Genomic DNA, 15,094 nt, shown 5'->3' with positions numbered 1-15,094 from the left:
GGGACTCACAGCTGGGGTCAGGAGTGAAGGCAGTCTTGTGTAAGGCTGGCTGTTAACCTGTGGGGTTTATGCTGACTCTGGGTTGTTGGGAGTCAGAAGTAAACTGCAGTTCACTCAGCTGGGGATAAAGAAGAATAGGGTCCATAATAAAGGACATATTGGACGTGAGGACATATTGAAAGTGATCAGGGAGTTAGCTACACGGGGGACTAGCCTGAGATAAGTCTAAAGTGAATGCATGCTCAGTCACTCAAATGTGTTCAACTCTTTTTGATCCCATGGACTGTGGCCCACCAGGCTCCTCTGTCTGTGGGATTTCCCAGGCAGGAATGCTGGAGTGGGTTGCCAATCCCTCATCCAGGGGATATTCACGACCCAGAGATCTAACCTGTGTCTCCTGCATCACTGGCATTGGCAAGTGGATTCTTTACCACTGTGGACCGGGGAAGCCCAAAGTCAAAGGTAGTGAACTAATTTGATGTGAGTAGTAGATCAGGAAGACTCAGAATATGTTGTGCTGGAGATTCAGTGAAAATACTATTTGTCTTCAAAGTTTGTGATGCTGATCCTGGGACAAGAGAGAGATTTGCTCGTGTACTAATACCACCACAGAGACTGGGAAGGCCACTGAAGTTTAAGGCATACAGAGAGAAAAAAGACACAGTGCAACAGCATAAGAAACAATACACAAAATGAAAAGACAACCTACAGAATGGGAGAAAATATTTGCAAGTGATGCAACTGAAAAGGGCTTAATTTCCAAAATATACAGATAGTTCATATAGCTCAATATCAAACAAACAAACAAACAAAAAAACCAATCAAACAATGGGCAGAAGATCTAAATAGATATTTCTCCAAAGTAGACATTCAGATGGCCAATAGATATATGAACAGGTGCTCAACCTAATCACCAGGGAAATGCAAATCAAAACCACAGTAAGATACCACCTCACACCTGTCAGAATGGCCATCATCCAATATTTACAAATAATAAATGCTAGAGAGGGTGTAGAAAAAAGAAAACCTTTATACACTATTGGTGGGAACATAAATTGGTACTGTCACTATGGAGAATAGTATGGTGGTTCCTTAAAGAACTAAAAATAGAGTTATTAATACCATAGATCCAACAATCTCATTCCTAAGCATATATTCAGAAAAGATGAAAACTATAATTCAAAAAGATACATACATCTCAATGTTCACAGCAGTACTATTTACAACAGCCAAGACATGGAAGCAACATAAATGGCCATAAACAGATGAATGGATAAAGGTGATATATACACATACACACCCACACACACTGGAATATTACTCAACCATAAAAAGAATGAAATGATGCCATCTGCAACAACATGGATAGACTAGAGATTATCATACTAAGAATCACACAGAGAAAGACAAATACTGTATGATATCACTTGTATGTGGAATCTAAAAAAAAATTATACAAATGAACTTATTTACAAAACAGAAACTTACAGATCTAGAAAACAAACTTATGGTTACCAAAGGGAAAAAGTCAAAGGGGAAAAAGAGAGATAAATTAGGATTTTCGGAATAGCAGATACACACTATTATATATAAAATAAACAAGTTCCCACCATATAGCACAGGGAACTATATTTAATATCTTACAATAAACCATAATGAAAATGAATCTGATAAAAATATGTGTATATATACATATATATGTATAACTGAATCACTTTGCTCTACACCAGAAACTAACACAACATTGTAATACCTATCAGTTCAGTTCAGTTCAGTCGCTCAGTCATGTCTGACTCTTTGCAACCCCGTGAATCACAGCATGCCAGGCCTCCCTGTCCACCACCAACTCCTGGAGTTTACCTAAACTCATGTCCATTGAGTCGGTGATGCCATCCAGTCATCTCATCTTCTGTCATCCCCTTCTCTTCCTGCCCCCAATCTCTCCCAGTATCGGGGTCTTTTCCAATGAGTCAACTCTTCGCATGAGGTGGCCAAAGTACTGGAGTTTCAGCTTCAGCATCAGTCCTTCCAATGAACACCCAGGACTGATCTCTTTTAGGATGGACTGGTTGGATCTCCTTGCAGCCCAAGGGACTCTCAAGAGTCTTCTCCAGCACCACAGTTCAAAAGCATCAATTCTTCGGCGCTCAGCCTTCTTCACAGTCCAACTCTCACATCCATACATGACCACAGGAAAAACCATAGCCTTGACTAGACGGACCTTTGTTGGCAAAGTAATGTCTCTGCTTTTGTATATGCTATCTAGGTTGGTCATAACTTTCCTTCCAAGGAGTAAGCGTCTTTTAATTTCATGGCTGCAGTCGCCATCTGCAGTGATTTTGGAGCCCAAAAAAATAAAGTCTGACACTGTTTCCACTGTTTCCCCATCTATTTCCCATGAAGTGATGGGACCAGATGCCATGATCTCAGTTTTCTGAATGTTGAGCTTTCAGCCAACTTTTTCCACTCTACTCTTTCACTTTCATCAAGAGGCTTTTTAGTTCCTCTTCACTTTCTGCCATAAGGGTGGTGTCATCTGCATATCTGAGGTTATTGATATTTCTCCTGGCAATCTTGATTCCAGCTTGTGCTTCTTCCAGTCCAGCGTTTCTCATGATGTACTCTGCATATAAGTTAAATAAGCAGGGTGACAATATACAGCCTTGACATACTCCATTTCCTATTTGGAACCAGTCTGTTGTTCCATGTCCAGTTCTAACTGTTGCTTCCTGACCTGCATACAGATTTCTCAAGAGGCAGGTCAGGTGGTCTGGTATTCCCATCTCTTTCAGAATTTTCCACAGTTTATTGTGATTCACATAGTCAAAGGCTTTGGCATAGTCAATCAAGCAGAAATAGATGTTTTTCTGGAATTCTCTTGCTTTTTTGATGATCCAGAGGATGTACTTCAATTTTAAAAAAATTCTCAGGAGTTTCACATGAGGATTGTAAATAATAATAAGACAGAGTGCAAGATACTGCCATGGAAGGATGACAGGAGTCAGAAGCAGACTAATGAGAGCTGAGTCCCAAAACTGACAGTTACTCACAACAGGTTCCAAGGCAATTATTTAACCTTTTTAGTCCCCAGTTCTTCATCTGCAAAAGGGAGCTAATCCTTAATTTGTGATTACCAGGAGGATGGGGAAAAGTAGAGTAAATGTTGTTGAGTAAAGTGTTCAGTATATGACAGCTAATGGATATTTTAGGCAAATTAAACAGTTTGAAGACATCAAAATGGAGCCTATTAGAATATCTCAAGCCAGAAACAGGGAATTCATTTCAGTATATTCTTTTCCTCCTACCTTCATAGGATCTTTCAGCAATTTCATCCAGTTAACCTCCTCAGTAATTTTTTATCTCCACTGCCAATGCCCTCTTTCAAACCAGAATCATCTCTAACCCAGACCACTCAAGGAGACTCCTAACCCAGATCCCCAACAAGTTCTCATACTCTCTAACCTATTCAAGGGCCAAAATGACATTTGGCCCAGACTTCCACTGCTCAAAGTCCATCAAAGACTGAATAATGTAGTTCCTACTTGTCTCTCCAATCTCAAGTCACACTCTGCTTTTGCTTGCTCCTGGGGTTGACAACACTGACTTCTTTCAGTTCTTCAAACACACCAACCCTTCCCCTCTTAGAAGGGCCTACACAGGGGTTCTTCCCTTTGCCTGGAGTTTTCTTCTCTATGAACATATCTAAGACTGGACATCCCTATTGGTCTAGTGGTTAAGAATCTGTCTGCCAATGCAGGGAACATGGGTTCCATCCCTGGTCTGGAAAGATCCCAAAAGCCAAGGAGCAACTAAGCCTGTGTGCCACAACTACTGAAGCTGGTGTGCCCTAAAACTCGTGCTCTATAACAAGAGAAACCACCGCAAAGAGAAACCTGCTCACCACAGAGAGTAGCCCCCACTCACCACAACTAAAGAAAGCAGCAATGAAGACCCAGCACAGCCATAAATAAATAAGTAAAATTAAGTAGTAAGTCCTAGCAGTGAGCTTGGAATTCTGAAATAGGGATGACTACAAATGATATTTCAGCATGTCTACAATAACAGTAAAATGATATGAAAATATCTGATTTCTATTCATGTCAAAGTCACAGCAACTACTAATACTATCATGGTTTGCTGCATACATCATAATAGGAAGACATGCTAAATTTCAATTACAGACTACTAGATATAAAGATGCATTTTTTTGTTTTGTTTTCATCCAAGTTCATGAGTTTCCTCAATTCTATCCAAAGGAATCCAAAATTAGCAACCTTTGAGTTAGAGGAATCCTGTAAAAACATGAAGTCACTTCCCTGTTCAAATCACCTCACTCAGAATGGAATGGCTTTACATCCCAGAGGAGCCTGGCAGGCAGTCCAGAGGATTGCAAAGAGTCAGACATGACTGAGTGACTGAGTACAAAATAGAATTCAAAGCCCATACCAAGGCCTATAAGACCTCAAGTTATCTGCAGATACACCCTTCCTCCCACTAGCACGGAGCACACAAACACACATGCATCCTGCTACTTTGCTGCTTTCCTTTCACATAATTCCCTCTTGGCTCATTCTGTTCCAATCACAAAGGCAGGAGCCAAAAAGCTCCTAACTCAGGAACTTCGTTCTTCCTGATCCTTTTGCCTGAATCTTTTCTACCAGACATCTACATTATTTGTTCCCTCACTTCCTTCTTCATCAGAAGGACCTTTCAGGACTTCCCTGGTGGTCCAGTGGCTAAGACTCTATGCTCCCAATGCAGGGGGCCCAGTCAGGGAACTAGATCCCACATGCTGCAACTAAGAATTTCCACACCACAATCAGAAGATACCACAACAAAGATCGAAGAATCCATGTACTGCAACTAAGACCCAGCACAGCCAAATAAATACATGAAAGTAAGAAAGAGATTTATTAAAGAAAAATAATAATAATTCTAAAAAGGCCTTCTCTACCTTCCTTCATAGCATTTATCATCATTTGACATATATATATACATATATATATATATATATATACTTTTTCTCTCTCATCCCCTAGAATATAAGCTCCAGGAGAGCAGAATTTTAAATGCTTCGTTCAATATTATAATCGCAGCATCTGAACCAAAGCTTAGTATATAGTACTGTTCCATAAGTATTCTTTTGGTTCTCCCACTTTATACCGAATCTCTTCTTCTCTGCCCTGTTCATTCCCAATTTAGGCAAAGACCTTTTTGTTTTTCCCAACATCGTCTCTTTAGACAGTGACTGCAATCACTTGTGAGGCTCTAACAGCTATTTCAGTATAGATTAAATCTGTTTCTGAATATTTAGCCCCTGACTTTCTGCTAAGCTCCCCACCATCTGATTCTTTTACCAGGCACTACTTTGTGAAAGTTATTTATGGATATATTTTAACACTACTTTTTAAAAAATTTAATGTGGTTTTTTTTTTTTGAAGTAGAGTTGATTTACAAAGTTGTGACGATCTCTGCTATACAGCCAAGTGACTCAATTATACACATACATTGTTTCTTTTCCATTAGATTTCCCATAGATTTTTTTTCCCACTATGGTTTATCACAGGATAAGGACTAGATTCCTTGTGCTATACAGTAGGACCTTGTTGTTTATCTATCCTATATGTAATATTAACGGTTTACAGCTGGTAATCCCAAATTCCCAGTCCTTCCCTCCCCCACCTTCCTACCTCTTAGTAACCACGAGTCTGTTTTCTATGTCTTGTGAGTCTGTTTCTGTTTTGTAGAGAGGTTCATTTGTTTAGCACTACTTTTTGACTCCAAGTTTTAAACAGCTGACACAATTAGAAAATGCATCATATGGCAGACTCCTTGGTACACATTAGGAAATAAAAAATATTAGATAAAGGAAAAATGCACAACAAACAAAAAACATCAGTCATTGGCGGGCAGCTATAATGAAGACTAGGACTTGGAGCTGGGGCAGGTACATGCAGACATGCACAAACATGCACACACAAACACAGGTATACTGTTTTGGGAGTGGTAACAGGAAACATTTAGTTGGAACCAGAGATCAAATTGCCAACATCTGCTGGATCATGGAAAAAGCAAGAGAGTTCCAGAAAAACATCTATTTCTGCTTGATTGACTATGCCAAAGCCTTTGACTGTGTGAATCACAATAAACTGTGGAAAATTCTGAAAGAGATGGGAATATCAGACCACCTGACCTGCCTCTTGAGAAATCTGTATGCAGGTCAGGAAGCAACAGTTAGAACTGGACATGGAACAACAGACTGGTTCCAAATAGGAAAAGGACTACGTCAAGGCTGTATATTATCACCCTGCTTATTTAACTTATATGCAGAGTACATCATGAGAAACACTGGACTGGAAGAAGCACAAGCTGGAATCAAGATTGCCAGGAGAAATATCAATAACCTCAGATATGCAGATGACACCACCCTTATGGCAGAAAGTGAAGAGGAACTAAAAAGCCTCTTGATGAAAGTGAAAGAGGAGAGTGAAAAAGTTGGCTGAAAGCTCAACATTCAGAAAACTGAGATCATGGCATCCAGTCCCATCACTTCATGGGAAATAGATGGGGAAACAGTGGAAACAGTGTCAGACTTTATTTTTCTGGGCTCCAAAATCACTGCAGATGGCGACTGCAGCCATGAAATTAAAAGACGCTTACTCCTTGGAAGGAAAGTTATGACCAACCTAGATAGCATATTCAAAAGCAGAGACATTACTTTGCCAACAAAGGTCCACCTAGTCAAGGCTATGGTTTTTCCTGTGGTCATGTATGGATGTGAGAGTTGGACTGTGAAGAAGGCTGAGCGCCGAAGAATTGATGCTTTTGAACTGTGGTGTTGGAGAAGACTCTTGAGAGTCCCTTGGACTGCAAGGAGATCCAACCAGTTCATTCTGAAGGAGATCAGCCCTGGGATTTCTTTGGAGGGAATGATGCTAAAGCTGAAACTCCAGTACTTTGGCCACCTCATGCGAAGAGTTGACTCATTGGAAAAGACTCTGATGCTGGGAGGGATTGGGGGCAGGAGGAGAAGGGGATGACAGAGGATGAGATGGCTGGATGGCATCACTGACTCGATGGATGTAAGTCTGATTGAACTCCGGGAGTTGGTGATGGACAGGGAGGCCTGGAGTGCTGCGATTCATGGGGTCGTGAAGAGTCAGACACGGACTGAGTGACTGAACTGAACTGAAGAAGAAGAAAACCTAGCAAGGAACTGAATCTAAAATATAGGTAGGAGGACTTCCCTGATGGTCCAGCAGTTAAGAATCCACCTGCCAAAATAGGGGACATGGGTTCAGTCATGGGTCCAGGAAGATCCTACATGTCAAGGGACAACTAAGCCCGTGCCGTGCTCCATAACCATCGAGCCTGTGCACCAGAGCCCAGGAATTGCAACTACTGAGCCCATGAGCTGTAACTACTGAGGCCCACGCACCTAGAGTCCATGCTTCCAACAAGAGAACCCATGCAATGGGAATCCTGTGCACTACAATGAAGAGAAAGCCTGCACACAGCAGTGAAGACCCAGCACAGCCAAAATAATAAGTAAATTAATTAAAATAAAAAAAAATACAGGTAGGGACTTCCCTGGAGGTCCAGTGGTTAAGAAAACATGCTTCCATGGCAGGGGGCATGGGATCGAACCCTGGTCAGGGATTAAGATTCCTCATGCCATGTGGCATGGCCCAAAAATAGGAAATAAAAAAAGTACAGGTAAAAGAGTTTTCTTTGCAGGGGATATGAAGGGCACTTTCTACTTGAAATTAAGAAGGGTATTGGAGAAAGAGTAGCAGCAAGAGCAGTAAGTGAGGAAAGGAATGGAACAGGTCATTCGTAAACTCATGCTCAAAGGAGTTAGTTTTTCCCACAGGCCTACTGTTTTGATGGGAGCTTCCAAGATCACATCTCAAGGGTGCTGTTTCTTCATGAATCAACTGAGTTATTACCTACAGTTCCCTGCCTTGGTCCAGTCATTTCTCACTTACCTGAGCACAGGCCTCTTGTCAGCTCTCTGCCAATCATCCATGGCTCTTTCCCTTGTTCCAATAAGGAAATAACTTGAGGCTTGGGAATGTAAAGTCCTGCTCACAAGAAAAGATATGGAACATGGTTAGGCTAAATCAGACCCGAATGTAATACCAGTCCCTTGATGATCAAGGAAGAGATGCTACTGTGGGAACAGTCAAAGAAGAGGCTCAGCTATAGCCAACTAGGAGCTGCCCATTTCCCACTCTTCCTTTCCATTTCAGTTCAAACCATTTATTTGAGAACAGGGAGCAGAAATTCAGCTGGTAACTTAAAAAGTAGCTGAGAAATTCACTGCAGAAGAAAGAGACATTCCAGGGGAGAACTCAAAATTACCAGTATAGATATCCTTACCCATTGACACCAGATTGCTATAGTTTTCCAACATCACATCTCTGTACAAGTCCCTCTGAGCAGGGTTCAGGAATTCCCACTCCTCTTGAGAGAAGTCTATAGACACATCACTGAACACCACTGATCCCTGAAACAATAAACACATGTATTATTTGTGCAACAAAAAGAAATATTTCACAAACTAATGTGCTTATATCTGGGGGTAAAGCAAAGAGCAATTACATTGGTATCACTGAGAACCAGTATCTTTGGACCCTAGAAGTAGATGCATGAGTTATCAGTTTATTTTGTATTAAAAAAAAAAAAATTCCTGACTCAGTCTATAGAAAAGGCCCAGAAACAATAATTAACCCAGTAGCAATGAGCATCCCTAGTGGCTAGCTTGTCATCTCTAAGCACTGTATTCAAATAAAAGGAACAAAAGTTGGCAAAGAGACAATTTCAGGACTGAGTCAAATGCAGCGGATGAGTTTGAAAATTCTCAGAAAGGAAGAGAGCTATCAAAAATGACTGGCATCATGTTAAAAGGGTTCAAGAGCCAACTTGAAAAGCCTCCCACCGGCCAAAGACGGCATAATTTGAGGCTCAAATGTAATGGACTGATTAGATCAAAAATGTTTAAATCCATCAGCTCCTAACAATATTGAATAAGAAATTACTAGTCATCTTTGTAGGATTCTAAGACACCAACTCATTATTTTAAAAACTGGTAAAGGACTTCCCTGGTAGTCCAGTGGTTAAAAATCCACCTGCCAATGCAAGGGATCCCTGCCAATGCAGGGTTTGATCCCTGGTCCAAGAAGATTCCACATGCCTTGGAGCAACTCAGCCCATGCACCGTAACTACTCAGTCCATGCTCTAGAGTCCAAACTCTGCAACAAGAGAAGCAGCTGCTCTTCACAACTAGAGAAAGGCCGTGAGCAGCAACAAAGACCCAGGCTCAGCCAATAAGTAAATAAATAATAAAATGAAAACTGGTAAATAGGGGGAAAGAATCAAACATTCTTTCCCATACAAATGTTAGTGACCAAAGAGTTGATGAGATATTTTACTTTAAACACAGTATGCTACCTAATCTATGGAAAATGAATGACAGAATTTAAATATCATTTTGCAACCTCTAATGAATTAATGAATCTAGACAATAATCCTCACTGGTAGCTAACATTACAAAAGGAAAGAGAACCAGAAATAATACACCTCCTAATGGAATCACACATCATCACCTAGGAAATATTCCTGACAAAAAAATCCCAACTGAATCTGATCAAGACCTACATACTAATTCCCAGGAAACACATGATACCCCAGAGAAAATATCAGCAAAATCCAAATAGCAGATAAATGAATCTTTTTTTTTTTTTCTTTTTGAACAACAACAAAAATTGCAAAGAAAGGAAAGAGATGGAAGGGCTACCTACAAAGTAAGAGATTGGGCCCAAATACCCTTAAAATTTTGTTTGTTTGTTTTTCTTAGAAAGAACTGAATGTCAGGAAAGTAAGAAAGAGCCTCAGCTAACTTACCTGGGCCATGGCTTTCGGTATTACAGGAGATGATCAGTCCTCCTTGGGGCTGTTCTCCTGAAAAAGGATAGTGTTCTGAGAAGGCAGGCCTGGGAAATCAAAGAAATATCTAGAGACAACTCTGGCCTTACAGCTTTTGGACTCTCCAGGCAAAATTACTTCCATTTTCCCTCGTCTCAGGATATAACTCTAGTTAGTGAGTGGGAGTCTGGTATAAATCCCCCTCATTCCTCAACTCCAGAAATACCAGGCTTTTGCTGTAGCAAGATGGATCCCAGCTAGTTGAGCCAAAGGAATGAAGAGTCATAATTCCTCTCCTTCATATTGTTACCACTTCGTTCTGTTACAGAAATAATTAGCATACTCTTTTAGGAAACGGAGAGTCCAAGTACAAGTCCTAAGGCTCTTTTATTCGGGGGTCTGGTTTTCCATTGGTATGCCATTTCTATAGACACTGGGCACAAAGTTCAGAGTCCATTGGGAGGGTGACCATGCATGTAGCCTAATGTTCGCAGCCTGGCCTAAGATGGAGTCCAGCTCTGTCTGCTTCCTCCTTCAGTATAAGCAACCCAGGTTCCTGACTCAGCCAAGTGATCCAGGCAAGACCTTGCCCCATCTCAGTGCTGCTGTTGCTCTGTACCCAAGACAGAGCTGCTATGACCTGCTCTGAGTGGACCCCTCCTCTGTAGCCCTCAGGTCCCTAAGCCAGCTTTACCTAAATGGTGCCTGTGGCCAGGCTGTGGCCAGAAACACAGTTTATTCTAATTAGGACTAAGTGTGAAGTGAAAGTGTTAGTTGCTCAGTTGCTCCAACTCTTTGTGACCCCATGGACTGTAGCCCACCAGGTTCCTCTGTCCATGAGATTTTTTTTCTGGCAAGAATACTGGAAGGGGTTGCCATTTCCTTCTCCAGGGGATCTTCCCAACCCAGGGATCGAACTTGGGTCTCCTGCATTGCAGGAGAATTTTTTACCATCTCAATCACTAGGGAAGCCCAATTAGGGCTAAAAACTTCCTTAAGCAATTCTCATTTTCCAAGCCTGAGAAGGTCAACTTCCCCCAACACACAACTACGCTCATATTCACACTGAGGCATTCCTTTCCTTTATGCACTAGCTCTGTTTTTTTCTAAAAAACAACTCCCTGGTGGTCCAGGGGCTAAGACTCAGTGCTCCCAGTGCAGGAGCATTTGATCCCACATGCCGCAACTAAAGATCAAAGATTCCAAGTGCTGCAACTAAGACCCAGTGCAGCCAAATAAATATTTTAAAAAGCAAAAACAAAAACCCCTGCTTATGTATTTTAGCCACACAAAAGTTAAAATGTCAACTCTTCTAGTTCTCAGGTAAGAGCTTTCTTACTCACACATATTTATATCAAAAAATTTTTCTTTTTTCTACAATTGTAATGCTTTCATTACATTTAAGCCTTTAATCAATTATTATTTTTATTTTGGTATTATTTGGTAAAAGACAATGGCATGAGATTATCAATTATAATTTTACTTTAGTAAAAGATATGAGTTAAGAATCCTACTTCATTTTTCCCCAGAGAGGGCTACCCAAATGTACCAAAATCACATATGAATAATATAGTATTCCATGGGACTTAACATGCACCATTATTTTATTGCTACTAAGAAAGGAGGAACTATTTTAGACATAACCTTATTTCATATATGTTGAAATGGGGGGTGGGGTGGAAATGAGCCTTAGAACAGATGACTATGGAATATATTTTCCATACTGATTTAAATGTTACCCTTGGAACTTCCCTGGTGGTCCAGTGGCTAACTTAGAGCTCCCAATGCAAGGGGCCAGGGTTTGATCTCTGCTCAGGGAACTGGATCCCACTTGCCACAACTAAAAGATCCTGCACATTGCAACAAAGATCAGAGATCCCAAGTGCAACAACTAAGACCCTGCACAGCCAAATAAATAAATATTAAAAAACAAATGCTACCCTTATCATAGATGATACATGGGGATTTGTGATTCTACTTTGATTCAGTGATCTGTTTATTATTTTGCCAGTATCACATTCTCTATTTGTTATAATTTACAAATACATTTTAATGTCTAAATAAAAGACTCCTCCACCACACACCTATGAGAATGGCCAAAATCTAGGACGCTGACAACCATATTCTGGCCAGGGTGTGAAACAACAGGAACTCTCATACATTGCTGGTGGGAATGCAAAATGGAATGGCCACTTTGGAAGACAGTTTGGCAGCTTCTTACAAAATCAAACATACTCTTACCATATGATCCAGCAAGCACCTTGATATTTATCCCAAAGAATTGAAAAATTATGTCACACAAAAACTTGTGCACAGATGTTTATAGCAGCTTTATTCATAACTGCAAAAACTTGAGAAAAACAAGATGTCCCTCAGTATGTGAATGGTTAAATAAACTGTGGTACATCTAGACAATGTCGTTTTATTCAGCCAAAAAGAAAGAAAGAAAGAAAGAAAGTGGCCTATGGAATCATGAAAAGACATATACTAAGTGAATGAAGTCAATATGAACAGCTCTATCTGCCAACTATATGACACTCTGGAAAAGGTGAAACTATGGAGACTGTAAAAAGATCAATGGTAGCCAGGGGTTAGGAGGAAGGAAGCAAAGAGGGATGAATAGGTAAGGCACAGAAGATATTTAGGGCAGTGAAACTACTATGTAACACACCATAATGTATGTTACACTTTTAAAACCACATGCTATATCATTATATCTGATGAGTCATCAAAAATTAAAACACCAACTGACCAAGTATTAGAATACAGGATGACTATGCTTATAAACTGCTAGTAAGAATTTAACAGATACAACCATATCGGTCCAGCATTATCTAGGAAATTTGAAAATACAGACATATCTTCTGGCCTAGCAACTCAATTGGTATGTGTATACTCTATGAAAGCATGCACATGTGCACCAGGGTACTTATAAAACAAACAGGAAACCCCAGCGCACCTTGTTTTGGGCTTGGTCAACAGCCATTCCTTTCTCCTCAGGGGACCTCTCTGAGAAAGACAGAGCTGGAGGAAGGAGAAAGGAATCATGAAATGCCAGGTCTTTCTGTGGCTCAGACTGATTAGATAAGAGGTTACTCTGGACCCACACCTACTACCCATGGGAAGGAGGGATGGAGAGAGGTCAGAGGAGTGGAGGCTGTCCTGAGCATTCCTGGTTGCAGAAGGGGAAAAGTCTGCTGCTCAAGACCAAAATCTGTCCTGATCTCACACATCAACCACTGGGACACGCACACTGTCAGCTTGGCACAATTACAGGCACTCTCCAACCGCACACACAGTGCCACAAAAACTTATGCGATCACACTCACATATCCTTACACAGTCATAGACATCCAGTACACTTAGTACTGCTAACGTTCATAAAACCACCATCAGAGGCAGCCCTCAGATAACACAGTCATAGCAGAACAACCACACTCTACACTCCCCACCCCAACACACACGGCACAAAGTTGTATGGGTAACCACAATCACTTGTCCCACTACGGGGTCGGAGCCGCACACTGTCACAATTACACACCACAGAGAGGATATCCACAGTCACACCTGCACACAGAGTTTCGCGCGCATGGTCAGTCACAACGACACACGCACACACAACGCCGCACGGTCACATAAGGTCACAATCACACACATGGATTCCCACACTTCCCCCTCCCCCAGTCCTAACAAATCATACAGGCCCAAGACTTCGGACCCGCCTGGACTGTCCCTTCAGACCGTCAGATATGCACATCCGGAACCTAGACGAGCCCCCAGGACCTAGGCTGCTCACCTGGCACTTCCCCTTCCCCGGAGGCCGAGGGTCCCGCAGGCGAGTGAAGGGTCGGCCCTGTACGCGCCAGGGTCTCTGGGAAATGTAGTCCGGAGCCAGATTCGCTAGGACAAGATGGCTGCTCGCTCTCGGACTTTTCTGCACCGCCTGGGGCCAAGTTACACCTCTTCTCCCCTCTCGGAATTGCTGCCAAGAATCTTGAGATACAGATACAGTCCCCACATTCCAGAGACAAGCTTCCTCCAAGGGCCAGGCCAATCCCATGGAGTCATATGTCCCCTGAGAAATAGAAAAATGTCGCTAGATTCGCGCCTAAAGTAGGTTAGAGAAGCAAGAACTTCTGGGAAATGTAGTCTAGAACCAGAATGTGTGAGGCGCCCGCCTAAGTAGAAGATTGTCTTGGTGGTTGTTGTTGTGGTTTTTTTGTTTGTTTGTTTGTTTTTTGCACAGAGCTTGCTGCGGTGGAGGACAGAGTGGCGCCCAAGACTCTTCTAGGAGTTGTAGCTTACTCTGAGAATATTCCAGATTGACTAAAGCACCATTTTTGCCTTCCTCCGTGGATTAACGTGGTGTGTGATCTGTGCTAGTCTGGGAGCTGAAACCTAGGAGTCTCAGATAGGAACACTCAGCAGGAAAGTGAAGGAGAGCAATCAGCGACTCCGGAATGGGGCGGATGGGGACGGATTATCAGGCGCTTCCAGCAGTTTGTTTGTTGTGCATGGTAATGTTGACTTTGATGATGGCCCCAGTGAGTAAAGCCACAGGTGAAATTGGAGTTACCTCACTTTCTTCATCTGGAAAACAGTGACCATTTAGGGTGCATGTTCTGGTACTATCAGTTTTGACTTTTGGAGAAGCAAAAAGCAAACCAATGTGTCTGATACATAGTTTCAGACTTGTCTTTTAAAAATCATAGCTCTGTGTTTTGTATGGCCGTGGATCCCACACCCTTCCATGCCTTAGGATTTTTCATGGGTACAGCTTGTCTCCCAAGAAAGCACAGAAGGCTGCAAAAAAGTTTATTTGGAGGTCTTAGGAACTGCAATTTGGGAGACTGATTTGGGTAAAACCAAAATAGTGTTCCAGAAGAGAAAGAGTCGGGGACTTCCAAAGGTAAACCCCACAAAGTTAATAACATTGTTTGGAAGGAATTATGATTGACTTTTGAAGGAGGAAACAGACAGAACAGGCTCCATCTTGAAAGCAGGACTCCATCTTGGGCCAGACTGTGGACTTTGAGCTATATGCCCAGTATCTATGGAAATGACATACCAACTGGAAAAACCAGGCCCCCTGGATGGAAGAGCCCCAGGGCTCATACCTAGACTCTGTTGCCTAAAAGAATACCCTGATTATCTGTGTAACCGAAT

General features: G+C 41.7%; 1 protein-coding gene across 1 annotated transcript in view; it reads right to left on the bottom strand.

Annotated features, from left to right (window-relative positions):
• Positions 1-14,247, bottom strand: part of LOC123330255 (zinc finger protein 316) — a 42,641-nt gene extending 28,394 nt beyond the window's left edge. Inside the window, exons 1-4 of the mRNA XM_045163213.1 lie at positions 13,725-14,247; positions 9,908-9,964; positions 8,383-8,509; positions 7,989-8,084 (exon numbers count right to left, since the gene is read on the bottom strand). Of these exons, the coding sequence (XP_045019148.1) occupies positions 7,989-8,084; positions 8,383-8,509; positions 9,908-9,916 (232 nt within the window). The 5' untranslated portion in view covers positions 9,917-9,964; positions 13,725-14,247. The remainder of the gene's footprint in view (positions 1-7,988; positions 8,085-8,382; positions 8,510-9,907; positions 9,965-13,724) is intronic.
• Positions 14,248-15,094: the final 847 nt, after the last annotated feature.

This window comes from Bubalus bubalis, chromosome 18 (assembly GCF_019923935.1).
Source record: "Bubalus bubalis isolate 160015118507 breed Murrah chromosome 18, NDDB_SH_1, whole genome shotgun sequence".
Classification (NCBI taxonomy): Eukaryota; Metazoa; Chordata; class Mammalia; order Artiodactyla; family Bovidae; genus Bubalus; species Bubalus bubalis.
The sequence above is the reverse complement of the archived record's forward strand: the minus strand, read 5'-3'. Positions and strand labels throughout refer to the sequence as shown.